At 41.6% G+C, this 27,704-nt stretch overlaps 2 protein-coding genes across 13 annotated transcripts; both read left to right on the forward strand.

Moving 5' to 3' along the window:
- Positions 1 to 368: 368 nt before the first annotated feature.
- On the forward strand, positions 369 to 19,724 carry LOC136439971 (CCR4-NOT transcription complex subunit 2-like). 10 transcript variants are annotated; one of them, XM_066435677.1, is made up of 21 exons: positions 412 to 497; positions 3,611 to 3,649; positions 4,183 to 4,261; positions 5,383 to 5,475; positions 6,812 to 6,854; positions 7,996 to 8,134; positions 8,610 to 8,765; positions 9,270 to 9,336; positions 10,552 to 10,606; positions 10,814 to 10,903; positions 11,854 to 11,934; positions 12,207 to 12,293; positions 12,429 to 12,466; positions 12,778 to 12,808; positions 13,986 to 14,063; positions 14,533 to 14,556; positions 14,827 to 14,898; positions 15,919 to 16,075; positions 16,473 to 16,534; positions 17,019 to 17,193; positions 18,363 to 19,724. In XM_066435677.1, the coding sequence occupies exons 2-21, from the start codon at positions 3,615 to 3,617 to the stop codon at positions 18,589 to 18,591; spliced, it is 1,791 nt and encodes a 596-aa protein (XP_066291774.1). In that variant the 5' UTR covers positions 412 to 497; positions 3,611 to 3,614; the 3' UTR covers positions 18,592 to 19,724. The 10 variants fall into 10 exon arrangements, with proteins under 10 accessions (XP_066291782.1, XP_066291774.1, XP_066291777.1 ...); XM_066435680.1 differs by having other exon boundaries at positions 17,043 to 17,193; XM_066435678.1 differs by having other exon boundaries at positions 14,536 to 14,556.
- Positions 19,725 to 21,247: 1,523 nt separating this feature from the next.
- LOC136439974 (uncharacterized) lies at positions 21,248 to 27,695 on the forward strand. Of its 3 annotated transcripts, XM_066435691.1 has the most exons (7): positions 21,248 to 21,853; positions 22,693 to 22,773; positions 23,633 to 23,935; positions 24,935 to 25,216; positions 25,679 to 25,771; positions 26,148 to 26,534; positions 26,973 to 27,695. In XM_066435691.1, exons 3-7 carry the CDS (start codon positions 23,647 to 23,649, stop codon positions 27,155 to 27,157), a joined length of 1,236 nt encoding a protein of 411 aa, XP_066291788.1. In that variant the 5' UTR covers positions 21,248 to 21,853; positions 22,693 to 22,773; positions 23,633 to 23,646; the 3' UTR covers positions 27,158 to 27,695. The 3 variants fall into 3 exon arrangements, with proteins under 3 accessions (XP_066291788.1, XP_066291786.1, XP_066291787.1); XM_066435689.1 differs by lacking the exon at positions 22,693 to 22,773; XM_066435690.1 differs by lacking the exons at positions 21,248 to 21,853; positions 22,693 to 22,773 and adding an exon at positions 22,986 to 23,457.
- The last annotated feature ends 9 nt before the right edge of the window (positions 27,696 to 27,704 follow it).

A 27,704-nucleotide genomic window follows, 5' to 3' on the forward strand; every position in this document is an offset into this window, starting at 1 on the left:
CCTGCATGCCGATTTGATCTTCTCATAAATAAACAAAGGTTCAACTTACGTATCCGAGTTTCCCCACGGGAGAGAGATTCAAATTAAAGTTTTAGTACATGTTCTTTCGACTTCATGACTCTCTGAATGAGTAAAGGATGCATAAATCGCCAATAAAAGAACCAGTAAATACAGTAGAAACTGAAGAACAATCAGGGCCACAATAATGCCCAATTACATTGAATAGTCGCCATGTTATGTTATTAGCTTCCAGTTTATGCCTTAGATTATATCTAACAAAACATCAGTCCTCTTCTATAAGAAATTCCTTTGTTATATTCGAATTGAGCGAACAGGGAAGCTTGTGTCGTGAAAGCCCCTGCACCTGCCGACCCGCTAAGGATCCGCACCATAGGCGTAGCCAAAAGCATGCGTCATAGGTGAAAGGTCATGGATGGCAAAGGAAGCCATGTTGGATAGGAGGTAGCAGAATTTTGACGAGATTGACGAATTTGAAGGTGAGATTTTGTGCTTACTTACTCCAGTTTAGCTTTATTTTGGACCAGACATTAATTCTAAGGCACCTCAAAAATAGTTTATGCAGGTATGGGTGCACACTGGAGCTTCATTTTGTTGTAATGTTGCGTACAAAACGAGGATGTCGGTTTTTGGATATGGCTTACTAATGGGAAGCTAAGGTGGGGAGGGGGGTGTAGCAGCTGAAAGGATCGTAAACAATGCTTGGTAGCTTTTGTTCGTGTTAAAAGATTCAGAAGACAAGCAAGGTGAAAAATGTATTATGCCCAGGCTGTTTGGCCAAGTTAGGTAACAAAAAGTGTGTGCAATTTGGTTTTGAAAACAGGAACAATCAAGCCAATTTTCTTGTATAAAATGAGTGGACTAAATTTTATTCAAGTACGTGCATCATATCACATTTCCTTGAACGACCGTAGAGTGGAACTCGTTGCAACCAAGTACTGTGGAAGCATCCTCATTAGACAGCTTTAAACAATGCATGCAGTAAGATATGCGAAGGTTAGACGTGACAGGTCGTTCGGCGTAATATAACCAGCTGCTGCTGTGCCGCGTGCCTGCGAAGCTGGTATGTTACGCCGAATGGCCTTTATACCGGCTATATAGATACAAATGCAGATACAGAATTCATATAATTCGTGCTATAGATGATATCAGAATATAAGGTCTTTTCGTCACATAACCCATTCTGTCATCCTCATTATGGTTCTTTCGTCCTTGTTATGGTTCTTTTACAGCACATCTTATTCCATATTTGATTAAATTGTACTTTGAAAGCATTTTCCGACTGCTTGTACTATTGTAGTTGCCGTCCTTAGTTAGACAAATTGCCATAATCCGGGCCATTGGTAAATTTCCCCAAATAAGATTTATAACGTTACATCCTAGCATTTTTCAAAATGTTCATACAGTCAATTTTCTTGTTAAAGTTTTATCTACGTCTGCTTATCTACTCATACAAACTTGGTAAGGTGCCTATGAGCGATTTGCTACATGCATAAACAACCAAGATGGGGGAGCCAGCAACATGAAAATTCCCCGCGCGTCAGTTGAGTGCTTGTTTCCAAGGTAAAATACTCAGACAATGCAACGGTGTAGGTTTGTTTTGGAGAAATTTGATAAGAACTCTTAAAATTGTGTGACTTGTTGCATACTCAAGCATCCTCTGAGTACAAAACCTTCATAACAAGGACGAAAGAACTAGAGTACGAAAAGTCCGGTAACCCTGTAGATCTATAGTTACGTAACAGTGCAGTGCAAAGGATATTATTTCTACCACATGATGCATCCTATGTCGTGATTTACACATTTGTGACTTTTTATTGTTTATCAGAACTTAAGAATATGTCTGATGAAGCTTTCTTTGTGAATGACTATGAGGTACCCCAGGTAAACAACTTAACAGATTTACACTCCCAAATACTGTCTTTGATGCAGAGTAGTCAAATACTTCTCCCTTCATATCACATTGCTTGTGCCCCTGCCACACAGTTGCCAAGCTCTGGCCGAATTTGTTGATCGCCAGAAGATTGCGGAATTAAAAACATTGCCGAATACTCTACTCTCTAGCATATTTTTCACATGAATATCTACCGTCATTACATTGGACGGGGCTTGGAGACCTGTGAATATCGTCAGATTTCTCTAAAAACTGTGCAATGATTCACAGAAAAGTAAGCAAGCAGGAGTGCCAAAAATGTCATTAAGAATTAGAGCTCGCAGACTTGTCAGCTGATCAGTTTTGCTGCTGTGTGTCTTGCATTACTGTTACAGGGAAGGTCTGAATATCAAGGAATGTGATAACACTGGTCGCTTTGAGTTTGGAAAAGCTTAAAAGGAATATGATGATATTTCAGCTTTTAACTACTACCTTATAAGTTAGGAATATAGAGATATATTGATACAGAGAAAAATAACCTTTTTTTGTAATTATAACAGCATCCAGAAGAAAGCGAGAGACTTTTAAGCAAAATTGTTCCCAAGATATACAGACTTTTCATTGACGTCATGTAATTTGAATAAACCGGCAACCACGTTGGTATATAATTGGATTATAGTAGCAGCAGCATGTTCAAACGTACACTGTAATCCAACATGGCATAAATGACGTCATACGAAAAGTATTTACAGAATGAGATGTAGCAAACGCAACGTAACTTGACAGGAAAGGAGTTGTTTGGTGAATTGAAGGACCAATTCTATGACCCACATCTTCCCAAAGTACATGGTACAGTGTGGACATCACATGTGAAGACATATGGAACTGTCAAGTGAAAATGTACCATGACTGTCTGTGCATAAGTTCACATGTTACTGTGCTTCTCTTCTGCAGATAGCATCAGCACAGCATCATGTCACTTTCATGTGTATTGGTATGGGCTGAGTAGGGTCTGAAAACCTCAGATAGCCAGACCTCATACTGTCAATAGCTGTTCCCACTGTGCCACTTTGTTAGATGGTTAATTGTCAAATACTTGCTCATTGCATACATGCACAGTCTGGGACATGGAAGAGCATCCAGTATATACATGTACATGTATTATTACAGGAATGCATTGTATATCATTATGCAATGTAACGCCACCAATTATCATCCAATTCATTCAAAACATCATTTATCTTAAAACCCAATGCTTAATCCATAGGAAGAAATATCTGCTCTTCTGGAAATGAAAATGCATGGTCTGTAAGTTTTTCTCCACCTGTTTAATGCGGTGCGAGCATGTATTTACATGTATGCTGAGGTCTATGATGAAGAATTGTGCTAGGGTTACCCATTGTCGTCCACTTCAGTCTTTCTCCTCCTAGCACTATACTCCTAGAACATAGATCAGGAAAAAATGTACATTAACTGTCCAAAGTAGTCTACAGACAAATGATGGTAAGACCGCTATGTTTGTCCTGCCACTTGCTTGCACACATTTTGTGTCAGACACAATTTACTAGTATATACAAATAAAGTTGAGTCAATCAAGATGCACAAGAAGAACTGTGCCCTGAAGACAAGAATACGGCCCTCAATATTTTGATTTCTTTGTTACTTTTTGTTTCATTGATTATGTAAACTGTGTATCCAATGTTATCTATCTACACACAGGTGTATGACAATACCTACCAGCATGGCTGGGATGGGACAGTGAGTACATTGGGACTGTCCGTTGTGCTGATCTCTGTGTTCTGCACCTTGACTTGAATGCCAGATGTGCAAATGCAAGCGGAATGCTTGAACTAATTCTGTAGCATGATCCTAACTCTGAGACTTGGCTCCTTTGGGATGATCCGATGTCCTGGGGTTGCTAATGGTATCCTGCTGTTAATTTACACAGTGTAACTCCAAAGCTTGCTCAGCCACAATTTTGTTCAAAAACTCTTCTAGTTCTACACATTGCTCTACCTTTACAATGAGGTACAACCCCTAAGGACAACCCTGATACAGACGTAGCTTGTCACATGTAAGAATCCATGCCTGCCAAAATCAAGATGTGTGATGCATAATTGTGACAATCAAGTGCAGACTATGCAGCATCTAGTAGGAGGATCAGAGCTGTGTGAATGTAGCTTTTCTTTATCGGATGAATGTCAGCTTTTGTCAATCACTTTTTTTTATTTAATCAAGAGCTTATGATGATAATGACCTTGCATAATGAATGGCTTCTGTTTCCTGCCTAGGTTTGGATTTCAAGGACCGAAGGAAAACTCGCCTGGTAGCAGAAAAAACATGAATCTCATCGGCTCTGGAAGAAAAAAGGTGAGAAATATCCAATAAAGACAATGGTTACATGTATTTTCTAGTCATAGATTAATTCACAGATCATCAATGCCATTGTGAGAGTGATGGGACAACACAAACAGGACTGTGCGATGAATGCCAGAATGCAAATGTCAAAATGTCAGAACGGGATTGGGTGTTCAAACGGCCAATTCCACTGGGAACAATGGCTGACCACTATACTATAGGATACGTGTTCCTCAAGACTGCCCCTTGTTACACCATTACTTTACAAGGGCAACAAAGTGCATCTTAAAAGTGCATACCTTTTCTACTTTTGGCTTGCACACTGGAGAAACAATCAATATCACTTAAGCTGAGACCTCTAACAGTGGTCCGTCAATTTGAGTTCAGTCTCTGCATATCAAGTTAAAAGCTGCACTCCACTAAGTGCTAGCCTGAGTGTCATCCTGTTAAGTTCCAGGCTCTGCCTTCATAGAACTGTTCTGTGAAGGCAGAGCCTGGAACTGAACAGGATGACACTCAGGCTAACTAAGTGCCTGACATAAGAAAGAATGATCCATCCATTTACTGGTGATGTTCTCTGTTTGTTAGTGCATCATGCTAACTTAATATTTTGCTTATTAACACAGTGTTGGACTTACTGCCCCATGCTAATGAAATAGCTTCACAAGCATATGGGATGCAAATTTTTGACTTCTGGTTGATGTTACAGGAGTCGAAATACTGTGTGCATGTGTACGAAATTTGTGCCCCCAAAGTTGGAGCTAATTTTTGACTGGATGCACTGGTGTACCTACTATAGATATTTTGTAGGCTATAGGGTAAAGGTACTAACTATCACACACTATTGTACAGAATATTCTTGAAGTATAAGTATCAGAAAAAGCAATATAACCTTTCTTTTACTTCGATGTAATACAAAATTTTGAAGCTAGCTATAGAATTAAAGATTGAGGCAGGGGTCTGTAATAATGTTTTGCTTACATTCTACTTTATCTTATGTTGTGCAACCAATTTTTTTATGCACCTTGATTTTTAGGTTGGGTGCACCTGTGCACCTATTCCCAAATATTAATTTCAAGCCATGAGAAATGATTATCATTTGATGACAAGCGGTGTTCTGTTTGTATCTGCAGGGGTTTGGAGAGGAGCAGGATAATGAGCAGTATGGGGATCCCACCATGTACTTCCAACAGGTCTTCCCTCCTCAGAGACCAGACAAAGATCAGGTACAGCTCATCCATTCTTCACCACCAGCACCTCAAGATTTAAACAAAAGTTCAGTAGTTAACATCTTGAAAGAGTTTGCGTCTTTAAAACTGCTGGAGTGCTGGTTTATCCTAGGGTCACATTTCCAAACCGTAAAAATGTGACATTAATTATTCATTGCTGAGGGTTCCAATAAGGCCATGCAAAAGTGTTCAGACGGTTTTCATGGCGTTTTTGTGTGGTTAATGGCCTAAGAAAGAAGTGATTAGATTTTATTTTTAGGGAAAGATGTGAATCCAGATGCATGTCCATGAATTTTTGTTCTTATTTGTGTAACCATCTCAAAACACAACTATAAATATAGTATAATCCTCTTGCAGCTAGCTTTCACACCAGCAGCCTCCTTTCATTTTTTTAATGAAAAGTAGCTCTGTCTACTTGTTCTCCTGTAACAACTATTTGATGTACCAAGTACTAAAGCTACTACTGTAAATTCATATAGTATTGGGATGGTTTTATTTTGCATAAGGAGGGAAAAGGAGGATTTCGTGGTGTTTTAAATTCACGGTTGAATCGATTCTGTAGTACAGTAGTAATACACAGTGTACATTGGGAAGGCATATTCGTGGTGCCATGGATGCATGGTTGTAAGGTCACCACAAAAATAAAACCACCTTGAAAGTTTCAAGATTTGCAGTATATATGATATTGGTTTATTCAGTATGCTCAGAACTCCTAAGTGTCTGCTTCCCAAAGCAACAGATCTCATCAAGAAATGGACTCCCATGACCTCAGATATCTAGCAGAAGTGATTACTGCGGCTGACCTATAATGTTCTTGTCATTCCCAGAGGGGCACCTGGAAGACTCTCTAATGAAATAGGAACGATGGACGAAAGTACGATCATGTAATGATAGGATTTTAAAATGTTCTACGAGGAATATACATGTGGTGGCGTCTTGTTGGCGTAACAGTTAGGGTGTTTTGACTCAGAACCCAGAGGTCCTGGGTTCGAATCCCATGGTATGTCATCGGTGTTGTGCCCATGGGAAAGGCACTATACACGACTTTCCTCACTCCACCAGGTGTAAAAATGGGTAACTTGGGAAGGTAAAAGGCAGTAGAAAGAGAGGGTTAGGCTCCGCCTCCCATTACCGTGCCCTAGACACCTTGGATAACAACCCACTACCCCTACGTCTTCAAAAAGGCTATGGAACTACATTTACCTACCTTTACGTGGAATATGCAGTCTCATCTTGAAAGTTAGCAGAAACAGATCAATTACCTTTTCATGTCAAAATGTCAGTGCAGAAGCTGTCTCTGCACTTCATCATGAGTGTTTTATTCCATTTCCAGATGTCCCAGTTTGCTGGTCTCTATGGTAACCAGGGCCTTGGTGGTAAGTGGTGTATGAGTGATTTATAAACCTTATGATGTTGCACAGCGTAGTACATCGCAAGATGCCTTGCAGACAATATGTCGCACATGCTCTTGGTTTTGTTAGAAATTAAGGAGATTTATATGCCACAGAAACTAATGGATGTTTTGCTGATGATTTATGGACAGATTAGGTAGTTTTGAGCACAGTTTCATGTAATGGAGACTTTCACAAGAGAAGGATGCCGGTGATATTGGTATCTACATCTACCTTCTGGGTAAAAATTGTAGAGTGCCCTTTCTTGCTGTATCAGCACTAACTTTTATCAAAGACCTTTTAAGCCAGAAAGGGTTTCAAACTTCTAGATAAATTTTGACATACTTCAAAAAATGGCATGCAAATACATGTATCTCGTGATTGTTTGGGAATGTGACTTGCACTGAAACAAATTTATTACGATTTGTACCTCGTATTGGAAGATAAAAACACTTTTCTGTATGGTTGTATCTTGCTGTAGTACACTAAATATCAATCTGCAATATTTGCCAGTAGATAATGATGATGATTTGCTTATTACAACATTTCTTTGTTTAGTCAGTACTTCAGGAAGTCCGTACGAAGTATACGCAGTGTATCTTTTGATATTATGCAGATCAACATTAACTTAATGTTTTGAGTTTGTAGGTTCTCACAAACTTCAGACATCCCACTATTTTTTATTTCACCTTTACTTGTAACTTACCAACATGTTACAGGACGATGATCGCTGAGCAACTTTTAAGCAACCAAAAGTGGATTTGTGTGACGGTCACTGTGACCCTTGATTTTATTAGTGACACACTATGTAAAGGTGTGATCTAAAAGACAACAATACACACAGATTGTAAAAAAATTGTAGCCTGGGTACCATCCTAGATTACTACTGGGTAGGGATGAGCACCGGTACAAAACTGGTATGTTTTGCTGGACCGGTAAATATAGAAACGGTAGTACCCGGTAATCTAGGATGGCACCCAGGCTAAAAAAATTGTTCTTTTTGTATTAAATTTGTTGATTGATCTTCTAACTTGGAAATGGGGGGTTTACCAACGGTAGGACACAGGTAGAATCCTACAGGTTAAGTCTGCTGCAGTGTCATTAAAGATTGTGTGTCTGTCCACAGGTATGGGGGCACTAGGCATGCAGGTGGGGCCGCGAGGGGTGGCCAACCCCCAGCAACAGTTCAACAGGAGCATGTCCAACTCAGGGGTCAGCAACATGCCCCCTGTGCCTGCAGGCATGCCCCCTTCCTCTCCTAGCAGGTACTGCAGTCTTTGTTATAGTTATTTTTCTCCATACAGTGCATGTTATCATCAAGTACTTCAGATTGACTACTGCTTAATGCTAGTTTTGCAGATAATAGATATAAGCTTCTTATTGGATTTGTGGCGGATATTATGCAGGTGATTTAACAATACCCTTGGGGAGTAACCACTGCAATATTTGAAGTCTGCTATATGCAGGTCACACTTTTTGTAATCAAAGCTGACAAGACATGATAGTGTAAATGCATCATAATACTATACAATGCATGTAACTATCTGTGGGCAGAAGACAGAACAAAAATTTTCACGGTGGAATTTTAGTTTGTGGTGGAGCAATCACCTCGAAAACCGCTCACATAAAACTGCGAAAATTTCTGCATTTACTGTTACAGTATTCTACATTGTACTGTTGATCATTTCTTCTTATGTCTATTTGAATGTACAGAGAGTAATCTGACGTTGTTGTTTGCAGAGGGCTGTTGTCCATGGGTCCCCGTGGCATGGTTAACCAGACACAGGGCATGCAAGGACTCAACATTCCCAACAGGAACAACAAGATGCCGTCCGGGCTGGCCAGTCCAAATAGTCGCAGCTCGCCCATTCTTAATCTACAGCCTCAGGCACCTGGGTAGGTTTTACCTTCATAAACAAGCAAATGAGCAATAGCAGATCATTTAGCGTAGTGGGCGTAGTCCAGGGGTTAGTTGCCCTGCCTCTGGACCAAGAAGCCGTGAGTTTGATCCTGGCTATGTCGTTCACCTGACATGCACACTACTGGAAAGGGTCGCAGTCTTCTGGACAGGACGTTAAGCCAAGATCCACAGCCCCACTGTTCATCGTACTCATCGAAAAGAGCTAGGGGAGTTTCCCCAGTACAATGAACCTTTAGATACTGTACATTGCATCTGTCCTCTCTGTCATGACCAGTGGAAGAGTAGCTCTTCATTGAGCTAAACTGGTTCACCTTTACTTTTACTTTTTTTTCATTTGTGTATTAGATATACTCTGTTTGGGTAATCTGAGCTTAACTGTAAGGCTGCTACCAGTTGAGCTACAGGGACATCAGTCATATTTGTAGGTTGCATATTATTATAAGTGACTTACAGAACCTGTTCCCCTGTGTGCCCTACAGGAATCCCACGTCACTAGGAGCTCTAGCAGGTCTGGGTCTCAGTAGAAACCAACCTTTCAGCAGCCAGGTCAGTCCATGTCTGCCTCAGCACATCCTTCCTGATCCAATATTCCATAACTCACTAGAAACTAGTTATGAGTTATTGGTCATCTGATGATGATCTATATATGTATTTGTGATTGTTCCTATATTTTTTGACTGGCTGAAAGGGATTGTATTTGTATTGTAACATTTGCCAATGAATAGAAATGAATAGTTCATAATTTAAGATAGTACAGTGACTGTCTTGATTATGTACCCACTGTTAATCCAGTTATATATTTGATGATTTTAAAAAAGATGTAAAGATACAGCATACTGTTTTAAGCTGGGTCATATCATATCCTGAAAAGGGGATTTTGTGTTTAGCATCAAATGTATAAGCATCAAATGTTTTTACTGATGGATATTTCCTACAGCAGTTTTTGTATCTTGTATGTAAAATGTACAATACAGTTGATACTGGTGTTTCTCTGTATATGATGAATGTACCCCCTCTAATGCTGAAAGTCACATTCTGCTGTTAATTTCCATTATCAGTGCTTTAAGGCACACCTGTCTTGCATTGATCAGTGCCACCTGCTGTAGAATAGGAATAATCCAGCTCACACTTGCAGCATTCCCTGATATTATATCTATCAAAACATGGCTTTCAGGTCCTTATGTTCTGCATTCGCTTTTCAGAGGTAGTTGTAAAGGTTGTCAATTGAATGCAAAAGAGCTAGCAACGATATGCCATAACAATATGTTAGTCTTCATACCATGTTTATCTACATGCATGTTTTGTCAGCACTTGAAAAACGGGTTGAAGGCCAATATGCCGTAACAACATGATAAACTTAATACACCGGTACCATGTTCATCTACATGCGTATTTTATCGGCGCTTAAAAGAAGTAGTATTTATAAATGTTGAAAAACAAGGATCAAGTTAGTATAGCATGAAGCAGTCTTTGCTATCTCACCAGCACAGCTTTGCTTTTAGTCATTATATTGTCAAAGTTAGTTTCTCTCTTGTTCTCTGAGATCACCACCAAAAAAGGCTGCTACCAAAGGTTTTCTGTTTGAATACAAATGTACCACTAAACCTGTGCAACAAATGTAAATCCATAGTTAAACTTCTAGCTCCTCTATAAATAAGGTTACTGTGTTTGTTTAAGAACAATGGTTACTTTCTTATGTTCATGCCTTCATTTTACTTTGCCATGTAGGTGAAGATTTGTCCATTTGTTTTATTTCTTTAGGGCCTATTGGGAAGTATGGGATCTGTTGGGAGTGGGTCAGGCTTCAGTAGCGCAGGTAAGTGCTGTTGTACGTGTAACGATGGTAGAAGTAAGCGTGATTTACTTTCCTCGGTCTTCACATGGCTCACGACAGCTTGTGACTCATGTCGATCGGAATGTCCCCAGGGCCTGTATCCGTCTGTCAGGTTGGAAATGGACATGCTTGGAGGACGGGTTTCTGTCCCCGTCCGCACTGGATAGTGAAAATGACTTATTTTTTCAGTAAAATCTGACAAACAGTCCGCTAACACGTCCGGCAACCGGAAGATTGGACAGATGAGCGGCAGCACCTGGGAACATCCCTGGACATACGGTACAGCTGGACACTTTTGTCACAACTTGGATAACTGTGAACCCCAGGAAACTCCTTTTGCATGGAAATCACGGCACGGTGTTGAGGTGTTCTCGATACTGGGTGGGATTTGAACAACACTATTTGGTAGAACTGCAGTATTCAGTACTTCGGACACGATTTTCGTGTCAACTACGCGAGGTAAAGCTCAACATTGCCTGCATCACTGTGCCTAGTACCCTGCAGGGCAATACTGCACAGTTCTCTGGTTCACATTCTTTACCAACTTTCTACCATACCAAATAGCATCGTGTCACCAGTGTTGAGGAAAAAGTACCTCAGCACAGTGCCGAAACTGCTGTGGTTTCCGGGGGAATGGAGTTTGATGGAGGTGAACTGCGGGGCTCGAAACACTTTCTTCTGCTACCTGCAAAATGTCATGTCTGATGCCTAGCATGGACATTTAAGCCTAGACCTGCCCTTTAGTTGTTTGTATTTCTTCTGCAGTATCAAAATGTTTTCTTTCAAATACATAGCAGGTGCAGATGGGTATTTTCAGCCCTGCTTACTATAGGGCAAGGGTTACGGATACTGTTAGTTTAGTTTTAGTTTAGTTATTACAAGAAGCAACAGTGTCATTTATGCATGTTTCTAATCTCTAGAGACTGAAACACGGTGTGTTCTGGGTTGGGGCGGGGGGAGTTACACAAATGTGGTACAGAACAAATAATTCTAAATGAATTTCCTTTATATTAGAACAACTGTGATCTTATAACACGACATGTAGTTGATACGGTATACCCACTAGACTTCCAATGTTACTTATTGGTCATCTCTGATTTATGCTTTTCTGCTGTGTTGTCAATTTGCAAGGCTTTGAGTTGTTGATGAAAATAAGAAAGAAACAGTTTAGAAAATTGTTGTAAGCAGCAGATTGACTCAGACTGACACAAACTTCTCGTATCTTGCAGATTTCCCTGCTTTGAGTGATCGGCGTGGTAGTGAAAGTGGCTCCAATACCGTTGGTTCCAATATGCCTGGTAGAGCGTATGGTAAGGCTCAACTCTAGGAACCTGTGATTGTTGATGCTTGTTGGTACTCCCCTTTTTAAGGTTCCTGTTTTACAGAAATTAGATGTCTTTATTTCATGAAATCAGAAAGAAAGATGTGTCAGTTGACATCATGTGCTGTTGACATGCATTGTGATCACAGAAAGAAGGATAAAACATGTTGTTCATCTGTACCCTTTGGCAATGTACCTCTGGTTTATGGTCTGGGCCAGGTATGGGGTTATGAAGTCTTATTTCCGTCATTTACATTACAGCTGGTATGGTGGCCAAACCCCCAAGTGAACCCCAGCAGGAGTTTACCATCCATAATGAAGACTTTCCAGCATTACCAGGGACACAGAGTGAGTCTATCTTAATACTGGCGGCTTTATGTAAGACATGTGGCTGAGAATAGACTCCATGTTTCATTTAATCCCGATTGACCATAAATGGAGATTCATATCAAATCTCACTCTTTGTGCATTTTATTTTTTCAGACCAAGAAAATAACAGAGATGAGAATGCAAACAAAACAGTGAGTACAGTTTGAGCGATGTGTGAATAACAATTGTGTCATGCAAGAAACTTGACACAGTCGCTGCATTTTATCAACTTTTGATTAAGAAATATTCTCTTTGTGAATGGGGTAAGGATTCTCTTTCAGCAGTAGATATCAGTAATCTGCAGGTAACAAAATAAGAATGAAATACAAATGTACTGTGAAACTCCATGGAAATGCTTAGACGAATTTCTGCATGAAATGATTGATGATATTACATGGCAGAAATGAGGAAAAACGATCAGAAATACATGACAGATTTGACATTTTGCCTTTGCACCATCCAGCCCACAAGTACGGCAGTATCATCAGCGGGAGGTGGGTACAGGATCCATTGTCTTATTCCTCACAGAACCTTATCCTAGCCTACAGAGCTCTATGGTATGCCTGCTCACATGGCTTAGAAAACCAGGAAACACTAGAAAGGCCGTCATTTGCCCCTGAGCAAATACAGCATGTTTAGCCATACTCCTCCCCATGCAAGAAGTGTGCTGTCCCAAAATAATACCTGGGCAAATCGAAATATTAACTGCATGTAGAAAGGCAACATTTGCGAGAGCATTATACTTCGACAATCTCCCTCCTGATGCATAAATGGACTGTTCCAAAATCACCCGTGCAAAAAAATTCTTTCTACAAGTTCTGCGAGACCCCAAGAGCTTCTTACTGCAAAGGCTTGCGTGTGTTCCTGCAATATGACCTCAGGTGACCTAAATAGAACAGTGTTCTTTGGCCAGTAGCAAATGGAACGCGGGGATCCTTAGATAGAACATGGATTCCTTGGCCAGCAGCAAATAGAACATGGAACGTGGATACCACTTTTGGCCTGTTTTTGGTCTGAAAATGGGTCCAAAAGTCCCCAAAATGAAGCATTCTGAAGTGATGTACACCAGAATTGTGATTGAAATCCTGTAGGGACATGTTCAAGGCACCCTTGTACCGAATTTCAGGTCACTTGCTAGCAATACCAGGGCACAGGAGCCCAAAATATACAAATTGTCTAAAAATGCCCCAAAAAACCTCCATAAAAATGATTTTAAGGGCTGTTTCAAAGCAATTTTAAAATCACCTGAGGGTATTTGCTTTCTTTACCTCCATGCCAAATTTCAGGTCGGTTGGTTAAAAAATGGCGGAGTTGAATCCATTTGAAGATTTGGCAGGAGGAGAAGAAGAAGAAGAAGAAGAAGAAGAAGAAGAACATGAACAAAAACAATATGTTGAGCCATACTAGGTATGGCTAAACATAAAAAACTCCAAATGTAGCTAGTATACCACAGGGTAGTAGTATGACCTTATGCCCTGAAGGCTTAAGGTTAGAACAGCTTTCTTTGAATGGTAATTAAATCTATGGCAAAGATTAAACACTGATATTATCAATGGGTTTGAATATAATTGTTGTTAAGTCTTGCGAAGGATTGACTGTGATTATAGAGGGTTGAGTCTGGATAGTACAGGCATGCAACTAACGGCCATCCATTTTGTTGGGCTTGAAAAGCTCTCTCCCTTCCACCCCAAGGTATGGCAGACTTCAGCTGGATAAAGTCAGACTCACCAGGGTTTAAACAGTTCAAAGGTAAGTCCCACATTCACGACCTTCGGGTCGTATGGAGGATTATTCTTGACCTTTCTGTGTGAAGAAACTTGACCCTAATTTGGCAAAGGTCATGTTTGTTATTCTTGTTGACTTTTAAAAGGTTGTAGCTTGTTGACTGTGTTAGATGTCTTAAGCCCTTTTATGCCAGTGCCCTTCATGTAAGCTGGGTATAAGGTGGCTAGCTGGTGGAGTGTAAAAGGGTTCTTAGCTTAAAGGTCAGATTAGTTTACCGAAATACAAACTTGTTATCAGTTGTAAGAACAGTGTGGCTGTATAGTGGGGGGTAATGTTGGTAAGATCTAACAATTACTGAAACTTTGGGGAAAGGTGAAGGCTGTGGTGAAGAAACAAGTGTCCCTTTCTCTGTTGTATTTGAACCAATTTGTGTGGCCTTGATTGAATCTACTGTGAAGTGAGATGATAACTTTTTTACCACCACTCCCAACAGCAGTTCTGGCAAACGATGAAGGAGGTACAAAATTCCCTTCTTTTTCCCCTGTTGTGATTTTGCTTTGAAGTGTTGTGTAGCAAACTGTGCACACAGTATTTTGGTGTGTTCCGTGTGGCTGTTTTGCAGTGGTAGGAGTAGTAACAACATTGTACGTCTTTGTAGAGACCGTGTCTAAAGTTTACGTTTCCTTTGCAGTGATCACGGCATGGGGTTGGTGTGTGTTTGTGTGTGTCCATTTTGCCAGACTTTTGGGTCAGCAGAAAGTTCATGTTGTCCTTGTGTACCCTACAGGGACAGGGTCAGATCCGGCCAAGTTCCCAGTAGACAAGTCCCAGAAGAGAGGTATACAGACATTACCTGACGGTAGGTTCAAAGGCATCAATGTCTCCGTAGTGATAGAACCCTGTTTTCTAGCCCACAAAGTCCTTGAAAAGTCAAGTAAGGTCACATTTTTTAAGAGTGGTACAAATGTATTAAAATGTCAGATTCTTAAAAAAAGTAAAATGCTGCAGATTGTAGGGTACAACTTTGCATGTATCAATGATGTAAAAGGGTAACCATGGTGCGGTAGTTAGAAAATGTGCTTTTTATGTCTTGATACCCCCGGTAAGTCTTGGTTTTGGAAAGATAACCATATTGCAGCAAAATAATATGAAATCTTTCCTTGTTGGACAATGAAATCAAAAAGATTTACCAATCTTTGCTTTTTACTGGTTCTGGCTCTAATTCTTTGGCTCAAGCTTTGAATGACACAAACCTTTGTAGCTCCAACATAAAGCAAGTCATGATATATTGAATCTGATATTTGGTTCACTGTTCATTCTTGTGTGAGTTCAGTTTCCTGACTGCAAATGAATGTACTAAAATGTGTAACGTATATGAGGCTAATAAATCCTATAGAAACAGACTGGTATCCAAAGAACTATCAATCACTGCTTTGTTTTTAATTAATGCTGTGTGGGAGTAGTGAGCTTTAATTAGCAGGAAATGAAAGAGCCCAAAGGGTGGTGTAGCTGAGCTATATACTAACAAACCATTTATCATCATCTGCATTTTGCTTGGATTCCACATTGTAAAACGGCGTATGCAACTCTTTTATTAGTGCTTTACATTTAGAAACAAGATATGCATATTCAGTAGAAGATGACATGCTCCAATATCAAGACATGTAAATTGTAAGTTTAGCTGTAATATAGATCATAACCTGTACCCACTGTATGAAAGTTATCCATGCTGATAGGTAATGCTTTTCTAAACTTCATGTTATGCAACTTGATGCCTAAAGATGCAATGAAAATCATTTCTCCTTTGTGGCTTGCTTTGATACAGATATGAAGCATCCAGTTTTTATATCTCGTTATTACATGTATCATGATTCTGCAGGCACGGTAAGAAACATCCCAGCAGGTATGGTAACGGACCAGTTTGGTATGGTAGGGCTCCTCACCTTCATACGGGCGGCGGAGACAGACCCCAACATGGTGGCGCTCGCGTTGGGGAGCGACCTCACCACACTAGGGCTCAACCTCAACTCTCCAGAGTAAGGACTTATTTTCAAGTGTGTTTATTGAATAGAAGAGCCGATGATAGAAATAGGGCAATAGCTGACTTTACCCCCTTAGGCAGAACACATACCTACAGTACTGACACTCAAACACACACATACATACACTCAGACACACACACAGACAAACCAAAAACAATACTTCACTGGTCATGGTTTATGTTATTGCCATGTTTTATGCAGTCTTGTGTAAAGTGTGTTGTTTTTTCATGAATTGCTACCCCAAAGCCCCTCGTATGTTTGTATGGTGTATACTTGCTATCAGATGGTCCTGTCTGCAGACCCTTCCTTCACAGCCATCTTACAGAACCAGTCTGTAAAGCACAGGGTGAGGACGTAATCCAAGTTAATCACTCTGTGTCTACCTTGGCAGGAACTTGTATAATAACTTTGGTGGGCCATGGGCAGACCACCCGTGCAGAGCACAAGATATAGGTAACTACTCGTCAGGGGGCATTTCTGCTCTTCCCTTTGCAATTTGAATTCTACTTACATGTACATATAACATCCCTCTTGTTTCCCCCCTCAGGCTGATGATTTGTTTTGTTACATGTAAAGGCAGCTCATAACAGGTTCCTTGTGGTTTCTTTGAGTTACCTGCATGACAGCACGTGACTAGCATTCAATTTTTATACTCCTCTTATAGTTGTAGATTCTATTTCTTTCTTTCTTTCTTTAGATGTATGTGTTTTTTTTGTTCTTTTCTTGTGATAGAATAGAAAATGATGACTAAGGTTTGAGACCAGTGTATTGTGTTGAGTGCATGTCTTAAATGTTTGCATGGGTAAACGATCCTAAAACTCTTTAGTGTGGTATTACTGTCTGTGTGTTTGTTTGTTTGTTTGTTTGTAGTTAGGTAGTATCAAAGACCCCCATTGACATATTCTGGAGCAGTTGCATAAGGCTTCGCTGATGGCAGATATTCCGTTGCACACATTTCCAGACTTCCACGTCCCATCGGAGTACCTGACTAACATCCACATCAGGCACAAGTTGGCGCCCATCAAGCTGAACCGGTACGGCGAGGACCTGCTGTTCTTCATGTTCTACACGGCAACGCAGGACGTGCTGCAGTTAGCTGCCGCTGCAGAGTTGTAAGTGTGGTGCTAGAACAACCCGTTCAATCAACCTCTTGTTATGTTTATCTATTTCTGTTTTCTTGATGCAGGGATAAAAGCACTCAGTGCTTAACACACTGCTTAAGAGGCCTGCACAGAATAACTTAAACAGAATAACATAAACAGGGAAATAAGAGAAACTACTAACCAAACAAAACAATACAATCAACCTCTCCTGAAAACTCAGTTCCAAAATTTAGCCTGGGTGCTATCCTGTGAAGTTTACTGGGGCTCCCATACTCTCCTGTTGGAAAACAGGAGAATGGGTAGCCATGAAATGGCTTCCTAACTCTCCTAAAGCCCAAAATCTGGCAAAGCAATGCCTCCAATTCCATTTTTTTAAAGGTTGGTTTGAGATTGAAAATGGTGCCAGGTTGAAAATGAAACGGTGGACCATTACAAACGTACATGGATTCAAAGGTGTAATTGCGGTAGCCATGGTCTGTCATCATCATCATCTTCAATACTGCTCAGCCCGCCTTTCGGCGGATTATTAGCAGCTGCGCACAGATACTTTCTTTTCTGAACTGCCACACTTTTCAATCTGAAACAATCTTTTTAAAAAAGCTGACACCTTCCCAGATGGAATTGGTGGGTTTACTCTGCCAGATGTTGTGGTTTATGCAAACTGGAAAGCAATTTGTCGGGTTATGGCTGATTCCAATCTGAGTTTTGAAGAACTTGATTGGATGGGAGTAGAAGCATCTCGAGCCTTATGGCAATTCTTACTTTAAGCAGTAAGGGAGACTGTTGCCTTTTGACATCTGTTGAGTGCTTTTTGTTTTATGCAAAGTTCTGTGCAAAGTAGACTGAAAAAAGTGCTAGGAGGAGGTTGATGTTAAGAGCACATCGGTGCCTTTTCAGTCTTCTTACACATACGTTTGGTATTGAAATCATCAATCGCAAGGTAACAGTTACTCAAGCAACTGGATATGATTTGGAAAATCACCTGGATATCTAACCTTCATCGGCATAACTCAACACTCCTTGGCCACACTTGTTTTGTTTTCAATGACTGAATTTGAAGAATTTTGCAAAGGAAAAAAGACAACTTGTTTCAAACTTTTTTTTATCAAACCAAGCATCTACTGGACCCTTTGAATCATTGAATTGATGAAACTGTAACACTATAACACTTATGTTAGGTACAACCGAGACTGGAGGTACCACAAGGAGGAGAGAGTGTGGATCACGAGAGCGCCCGGGATGGAGCCCCACGTCAAAACCAACACGTATGAGAGGGGGACGTACTACTTCTTTGATGCCCAGGGCTGGAGAAAGGTCGCCAAGGAGTTCCATTTAGACTACGACAAGTTGGAAGACCGGCCCCACCTGCCCGCAACGTTGCATCACAACCCAGCGGCCCTCGCATAATATTGCAAGGGACATCAGTCTCCTACTTCAGCCTTATGCTTGAGGTCTTACAGGAGTTCCAGAGCGGATCCTTTTAGGGCTTGATATTTTGGCTGGGTCTGAGACTCTAGCATAGATGTATGGATATGCCATTGTGTGAAGGAACAGTGATGATGTCTCAGTGAACATTAGTGTGCCAGTGCTTTACTTGAAGTTACCTTCCATACAGACTATTGACTACCATAGCCAGCATCCTTCTCAAAATTGTCTAATACTTCCACTTATATCATTGTCAGGTGGACAAAATTGTTCCATTTCTTCAGAACTGTGTGTGCAGTTTGGTACTGTACTTGATATTTACTTTCATCTTCTGTTATCTTTTTTGCTTTTTATGGAAATTTTTGGTCACATTTCTCTGTGGTCATATGCCTCTGGACTGTGGTACTATTGTTCATTGAGACAAATCTGTGTGTATATATAGAGGTAGATTTTGAAACATCCAACATGGCAGGTTAGATCAGCTGGAAGAGCAAAGGGGAAAATACACACATGCACAGACCACTAAACGTATGGGATTGCTTCCTTTGAGCTTCTGTGAAGGCAATGTGTTGTTCCCAAAGATGAAAATATTCAGTGCTACAGATTCCTCAGTATAGTGTACCAAGGTTGGTTGTAGATTCACTGTCAAACCCACCAAACAAAACAACCAGCCATTCAGAAGTGTAAACAGAAGATAAGATATAACAAGCTGGAAGTTGTTGTATCTTCTTTAAGTTTGTCTAGGTGGTAATCCTAGAAAGGAGTTAGCGTACCTCTTTAGGATACCACAAGCTACCTATGTGTACAATGCCAATGTACAGACTTGAATTGTAACCCTGCCAAGGTGGGGAAGATACGACATTTGTAAACAATGCACTTGAGCCGTGCCTTGTGGAAAAGTCAGGTGTTTTTAACCAGAGCATAGGGCCCATACAAGCCAGAACATTGATGTGAATATCATGTACATCAGTGAGTTTATCAAATGCAGATATTGTGATGGCTTGTGTGGATGCTGTGCTCTCAGGACCAGGGGATGGGTTACCCCTATGTGGGTACAGGAGTGAGGCTGTGAGACCTGCTATGTCAGTAATAATAAAACTCTTCTCAAAATAGAAGTTGTTTGGTTTGCCATTGCTTTGAAATCTTTTAAAACAAGCTGCCATTAAAGATGTAGCTGAAATTCCCTGCTGTATTTGCCAAGATCTTCGAACCACCTCGCTAGGACAAAGTTAGTTTGCTCCTTGGGTGGGAAAGAGAAAGGATAGTGTAGCAAGCACTTACCTAATACCTTAAGTAACCAGTTAAGGTTGCCGTATCTGTGAAAGCTAGAACAAGCCCCCTTAATGGACAGCGCCCTAGCAACGGGAAACCCTGGAGAGTACAACCCACATGACGTCAGAGTGTTTGACATGTCGCCATGGCTACATATCGCTAGTTTGTACCTCCTTAGAAGAGAAGGTAAGGTGCAGAAAGCGTTATTTTCATCTGCCACTTCATTTGAGGGGAAAACAGTCAATTTTCCTGGTGCAAACAGAAGGTTTAAGGTGGGCGTTTCGTTCTTAAATCCTCGCGTAGATCTCATTTTTAGTCGTCAAGCTCATTACCTTCAAATCCAGTGTAGACTTCCTTGTTTTTCCGTTTAAAACTGAATTACTGCCTGGTTTAATTGTCTGCATAAGGTGTATCATCATATGCTTTTGAACTTACTTTTTATAATCTTGAAGTGATATTTGGAATATTGGTGAAATTAACATATCCACACTTTCCAACAATTTCGGCTCACTGTCTTTTAAATCATGGTCTTTGGGCTAATTCTCAGATATCGAAGCTTTGTTTTAGCTTTTTTGCTGTCGTTATTTCTTACTAAAACGTGGCCTTGTCAAGAAAAGTAGAAACGCATGAGATAATCTTTTTACATTTGTTTTGTAATCATCACATGTCTGTTTTGATGTAAACTTTCAATTTGTCCGCATGTTTGGCGTAACATGTTCCAATGTGTAAGAGATACCTGTATATGTAATCCATTCTGACGTATTCTTATACCTGATTCATTTTAAGCATAGTAGATAACGTATAAATTGCTTACTCATGATTACTAGATCCATAGACCTTCACACGATCTGTAGTTTACTGTTTTGTGTTGTGAACGATTTGGGCGGCCAAATTGAGCCTAATGTGTGCCCAGCCCGGGCGCGCTGATTGAATGACGGATGGCGCAGTGGTGGGTTTGTGTTGGTGCGCATTGACTTACCCCCAGGAGCCTTTATCGGATTACGGGGACAAAACTAGTATTACCGCCGTCGCTTATCTTCTAAATCCAACTAAGGCGCGGGATAGCTGTTCTTTCAACCAGGAACAAACGATGACTGACAGCAAGAACAGGGAAACTAAGACCTGACAAGGAAACGGTAGTCTTGACCTTTTAAATTCAGCACATATCTGCATTGTTCATTTTCGCCAACTCGAAATGTTAAAGCAAATATCCCATTATGGAGGGATATACATGTACTATGAATTCTTTATAAGAATTTAGTGGCATTTCTTTAAATGGCGACCGATCAATGTGGACGATCAATGCGACCGATCAATGTGGACGTGCTGTAGGCGGAAAACTTGAGAACAGGCCCGTCAACGAATGAATGAACGCGGGCAAACTTTCCTTTTGTCAGATTTCTTCATGCAGGAGACAGCGGGACCAAATCCCTTAATCCCACCCTTTGGGACGGACGGGACTAAGACGTTCTGAGCGATGTCTTCTGATCCAGATTAATTGGAAGTCAAAGAAAGCTCCAAGGCAACGACGCGGACCGGGAAAGCCGGCCAGCCGTCTCCTTGGCTGCTAAGTTTGTACACACAGTCTTATGAAACATTAGTCATACCGTGTTTGCTTTGCAATTGTATAGTCATTGTCGCCACCCCTTTTGCTGCATTGTGTACGTGGCGATAGGAAACACGCCGGCTGAAACACAACACACTGTGTTAGAACAGGAATACGGTAGCGACGTCAGACTAGCTGAGGCAACGAATATTTCATCTGTTTCAGCACTCTTGTCGTGGGAGTTATCGGAGAACAGTCATACTCTCATCATTTCTGATGACATGTTGATTTCCCGTCTGGCCCACATGCCCAGGTGTTCTGACAGGTGTCGTTAGACGCAGGTACACCGCGGAAAGGTGCAACCAACGTCTCCACTGAACGGATGACCTGTCGCGCCTTAGAGCGTCTTCGCAGCAATACCAACAGGTAAACATGCAGAAAAGAGGTTTGGGATCATTTGTGATTTTCACTGCTTAAGTATGCATAGTAGCGGTTAGGGCAACGGCTTTCAAATCACGGATCATTTCAAGCGTAAGTTTCCTAATGAGATTTAGTTCGCTGTGGAACAATGCCGGCCACAGAGAGTATAGAGACCGTGTCTTGTTTACGCGGCGAAGCTGAGGCCGGCTTACAAAGTCAACACGGCCAACACGACACGGTCTGTCAGAACCAGCCGTTCTACACGGGACGGAGGTGAAACCCAAGGTGTCTCTTTTATGGCTTCAGTTGTACAATTGTTCACGGATGCTTGTCTTTCTTTCCACAGAGAATAGACCTTTTTAAACGCTTTTAATCGTCACAACCTAATATCTATTTCTGTCCCTTGGTTATTTCGGTCGGCTCTTCAAAGGAGGCATACGTCAATTCAGATATTACTATACACGGCATAATTCATTAGTCGTCTAATGTGATGTTGGTTTAACCCTTTGGTAGTTGACATACGAGCATCAATTTCGTTTGCGGCACAACACAAACATTTGTACAAGTGTAAAACTTCTTTAGGATGTAGATTAACGTGTCATTTTAAGTCACAGATCACTTTGGAAGAGTTCCTTATGAAACGTTATAAATCTTGGGTGAAAATGCTAAAACTTTGTAAAGATTGTTCAGATGACTTTTGACTAAGGGGGTCCTAAACGGCATATCAATTCATAACATAATCGTAGTATTAAATTCCCGAAGAGGAAAAATGTTGATCTTAAAAAATGCAACCTTAAAAAGTTGCAGGTTTCATGCGCAAGAATCATTGACTTTTCTTGCTGTAGTCCGACAGGTGCGGCGCGGTCCCCTCAGCACAACTGCGGTTACCAAGGACGCAGTCTTGACTTCTTGAACCTTACCACATTGTAAGGATTAGCCTTTGTCTTGGTATATATACTTAGCACTATTAGTAGGCGATTTGTTTCACATGCCGGGAGTGCGGGGTGAGATTTAACTTGCGGCTGTCGTTTTGTAATGACCGTCAGGTGAGTTAAGCAAACAGAATATTTCCGCGGAGCTCGGGCAGTTTTTCACGTAAAGGTGCACGCTTTTGGAACGGGACTTTAACTTCTAGAACCCCTGTGAGGCGATATGTTTGTCACATTTGGCAGCTCGGTTACCCCCCTTCTTTTGTGATGTTTCTTTACACAAAAACATCGGAGAAATATCGGGCACCAATCAGATAAGGTCCACAATGTTGCCGGGATAAAGCCGGGTGAATGGTATCCATGCAGCTCCCGGAGGATCAAAATATCGGCCGGCATTCCTTCTCCCTTGTGCCTCGCTCAATCGCGGGTCTATCTCTACTGCGATGTTATCAGCTTGTATGGAAACGGCTGGATTCGCGTTAAGTCTTGGTTAAACATTCGGATGAAACTTGCCTCCAAACAGGTTTAAGTTTCCGATTGGCAGCGAAGTTAATCTTTAACGATTCTCGAAAAAAAGGAGCATCGTATCATAAATCCGCAGAAATTTTCATTGTTGAGACCAATCGTTTTTGGCTGACTTTGTCTCCAATTCATCGGAAACAAATTGCTCCACCAGTAAAGGTATGTGCGAAGTAAACGACAGGTTGGTAGGTGCGGCTACGATGACCTAATAATTTAACGCCTCTATTGTACTTCTAAAAGGACTTTCAGCACTTAGTACGACAGTTGTTATTTTACAGCCGCCAGTCTTGTGGTTTTATTTATAAAAGCCGTTTCTTCTCGGTTGATGTTGCAGGTTGAGGTGAAGCGATGATTGGCGGAGTTGACCAGATCCTGTACAGCGTGGCTTGTCAGCTCAAGTCGCCGGACTGGAAGGCGGTGGCCAAGCGGCTGGGGCTGAGCGATCGGCAGGTCCGGCACATCACCGAGAACTGCTGCACGAACCTGCGGCAGCAGCCGTACCAGGCCCTGCTGCAGTGGCGGCGCGCCCGGGAGGAGGCCACGGTGGTGGAGCTGGTGCAGGCGCTGAAGGACAGCGGGCAGGCTACAGTGTCGGAGTACATCGAGAGGACTTACCTAGCTCCCGACGCCAACCAAGGTACGAGTTTTGTCTTTGACGCACCCTGGACTTAAAGAAAATTCAAGTCTCTTACTTGATGCTGTTGTAACACAATTACAATAATGGTTGAATCAACTAGTCTACAAATCATGGGCAGAACAACATTGCACAGAAGGCATTGCACATTGAAGAGTAACCTCTAAGCCATTAGTTTTTGGGAATGCATTTCCTTACACTGCAAGAAAGAATGGCCGAGGTTACAACCTCATGAATCTAAAACACATCATATTCGTAAGCTAAACCAAACGCGAACATTTCTCGCACGCCAGTAGCTGCAAGTTATTGAGATCTGGAGGCGACAGTTTCTGAAATGATATTTATGATATGTCCATCATGACACCTGTTTAAGCGATGTCTGTGTATCCTCTAATTTGTACGCATACACCACAATTTACTTACATTGTAAAGTTTACGCACCCGAAAGGGAAATTAGCACCAACAGACAATTGCAATACCGGGTGCGGTGGTTACAATCATGAATGACAGAAGCTCTGTGTATTAAGTTCTTTAGTAGTTATTTTTAGCATTCTTCGGCAAGATATCTTCTTGTTTTAAAGATAAAGGCAGTATTGAAAAAACAATAAGGCCATACACCCTCCGGCGTGAATACTGCAGAAGAATAGTCCTCCCTGCGGCAACACGTTTCCTTTGTTTGCGACATGGAAACTGTTGCCACCCGGCGCAGATCAGACTGACAATATTTTGATAACGTGTGTTTCAAGTGTGTGTTGTCCTGTACAAGCATCGCCTAATCTTAGCAACAAAGCAATTTTAGTCCATTGCAACTTTCTTCGACACGGTATGGCATGTATGAAATCCAAATACAGAACTTTGCAAAGTACAGATCTTATCGGGACTCTAGAGACTGTGTAATTATGCTATTCTAATTCTTAGTTAATGATTCGTAGACATGAGTCGGCTCGAGTGAGGTTGCCAAGTAGAGTCTTTTCTACATCTGTATGTTTGTGTGACGCCCAGATGCCAACATGTCGGTGGGCTACCGTCAGATCATCTTCCTGAACCGCCCGACGTTAGAGCGGGAGGTCCGGGTCGACCCCGTGGTGGACTACCTGGTAGAGAAGGGCACGCTGGGGAAGTCCCACCAGTCGGAGCTGAGACGCATCGGCACGTCGCGAGGCCGGCTCCTCAGGCTGCTGGACATGTTGCCGGTCCTGGGGGACGAGGCCTTCTACGACTTCTGCGACGCCGTCAGACACGGAGCGGGGCAGCCCGACTTGGCGGCCGTCCTAGAGAGACCAGGTAAGGGGTGTTGTCTACATCTTAATGTTAATACTTTGTCATCAGATTGAAGTCGAAGACCATTGGTTTGGAGCAACAAATGTCCTAGCTTGGTATCCAAACCTACGTGTGTTATAGCTGCCGAGTCTCTTTCGTCCTCTCCAAACCTATTCTAGCTGCCGAGTGTCTTTCGTCCTCTACACAAATTTCAGACTCGGTAGCTATTGTAATAGGTTTGGATACTAGATTACAAGTTTCCCAATGTTGGCATGTTGTATCGTAAACATGAACACGGAGGTACATGTGCACTATCACACTTGTGACACGCTTAAGACAAACAGGGTCATTCCCAGTTGACATGAAATGCCATTATACTTTTATCTTGAAGTGGACCGAGGTACATACGGCGCCGCGTGTCTATTGAAAGCTGTGAAAACTTACGTCTTGTTGTTGAACCAACTGTTGATGCTTTTTTCCTTCCAGCGGAGAAAGTCAAAGTTCCCCGAGTCCCGCCGATAGACATGACGGAGATGCAGACAGAAGAGAGCGAGGAGGACAGCTTCAGGAGCACTCCAGGTACGCCGTGTTTTTTATATACTTTTCTATTCGGGAGCGTCAAATGTATGATGATCACAGCAAAAATATACACCGACTTGTCAATTCTGTCATGGCATGAAAAAAGTTCCAAATTATCTTGTTCAAGCATTGTTTCGCGTGTCGTACTAAACTCTAATCTGGAACTTAAGATATCAGCCACGCTTTATTGGGCATGTATAGGCATGCAAGGCTGTAAAGAGCTTGCTCTCCACACTTTCCGCGATTGAAAATGATGGCATAGATGACATTATATGTTCTACATATGTACTTGAGTTTGTGTTAATTTTTTTATTGCAAGATATCTACATGAAACAACTCAAAGTCCTTTATTCTGTACACTTTTGTGTCAATCCAGAACCAATCCGCCCAATGATCATCACAAACGGCATCCGTCCCAGAAAGGGAGAACCAGTCCAGGTCTCCCGACTCGGCCACGCAGTCACCCTCAAATGCAAATTCTACCTGAATCCACATCTACCGCCCAGAATAACGTGGCTCAAAGGTCGGAAACTGTCCACGGCAACAATCATCTTCGACGGGTTCTTCTACCGGTCCAACGCCCCCTACTCCCCGAGAGAGTTCACGCAGGCCTTCGGGGAATATTCTCGCCGGCTCCGCCTGGACGAGCGGGAGTTCCCGGCCATCACCCTGTACCATGTCGGGCCTGAAGACGCGGACAGATACTGGTGTAGGGTGTCCGCCAAGAGGACCATCACTGGGTCCGTGGTTCTACAATGTTCAGGTCGGTACCGAACCTAGCGTAAGATTTTAGCTAGCAGTTAATTTGTCTGTTCAATGATCCAGGAGATCACTTTACCCCCCACTACAAGATAATGTTGTAAACAGATCCGATAATTATAAGTTGGGTAACTATTCATCCGATAATACGTGGGCGCCAGCACGGTAACAATATCTTACAGACAGTTGAATTGTTAACATGTCTATAAACCAATCATTAACGTGCCACATCCGTTATTTGTCAGCGACAGCAAAAAATTCAATGTATCTTTTGTAAGCCTTCACACGTGGAGTGTATCTTTCCTTTATCCATTCGTTGTACTTGGCCACATGTGAAAAGAAAACTGTTCCAACTTTTGCATTGTCCACCTCTCCAACAATGTCAAGCCATGCCATCTACAACCTACAGCATAAGAAAGTAACCTTATTATTTCTTTCTCAGACGACCCGGAGACCATTGCTAGGCAGACACCGCGGGAGAACTCCCCGGTGCCCCTGAGAGTTACCCCTCGGCCCCGCAGCGGCTCGCCCCCGCAGGGGTACGCCTTCAACGAGCGGGACAGGTGGATCCAGACCGCGGACGAGACGTATCTGAATAGACGACGTTTTGCTGACCAACTGTGCTGATGAATGTTATAGGCTGTTTTGTATTTTCTTTTAAACCGTCAACATAGCTTGTTCCTTGATGGATTAAGAAAACTGGATGATCTCCAAGGTAATGGCTTTCTCAGCCAGCACAGTTTGTACATTTAATCGCTGTCCTTTGTGCACCAAGTTTATTTAGAATTGTAAAAATGAGAGGTCTTACCACCCTAGCTAGATGTATGGACTAAGATTATTCTATTCTCTGTGTAAAGTTGAAGTATCTTTCATCACATCTGTGCATACTACAGCTCTTTCTATTCCAATGTGTTCTGTGTACGTACAATTCTGAAGACTCCAGGCACAACAGTAATCATATTTCAGTCTTCTTTAGGGTCCTCAGATTTTCATTGTTTTGCTCTTCATACGTTGATCATAATGTAACAGGCTGATTGTGCTATTTTTACATAGACTTGATAAAGAAATCTTCACCATGAAATACACAGATGTTGTAAACACAATCCCACTGAACTTGTGATGATATGTTTACTTGTATTAAAGTAGTCCTCAGGATTCCACTGAATGCTTTTTT

The sequence above is a fragment of the Branchiostoma lanceolatum genome, chromosome 8 (genome assembly GCF_035083965.1).
Source record: "Branchiostoma lanceolatum isolate klBraLanc5 chromosome 8, klBraLanc5.hap2, whole genome shotgun sequence".
NCBI classification, from domain to species: domain Eukaryota; kingdom Metazoa; phylum Chordata; class Leptocardii; order Amphioxiformes; family Branchiostomatidae; genus Branchiostoma; species Branchiostoma lanceolatum.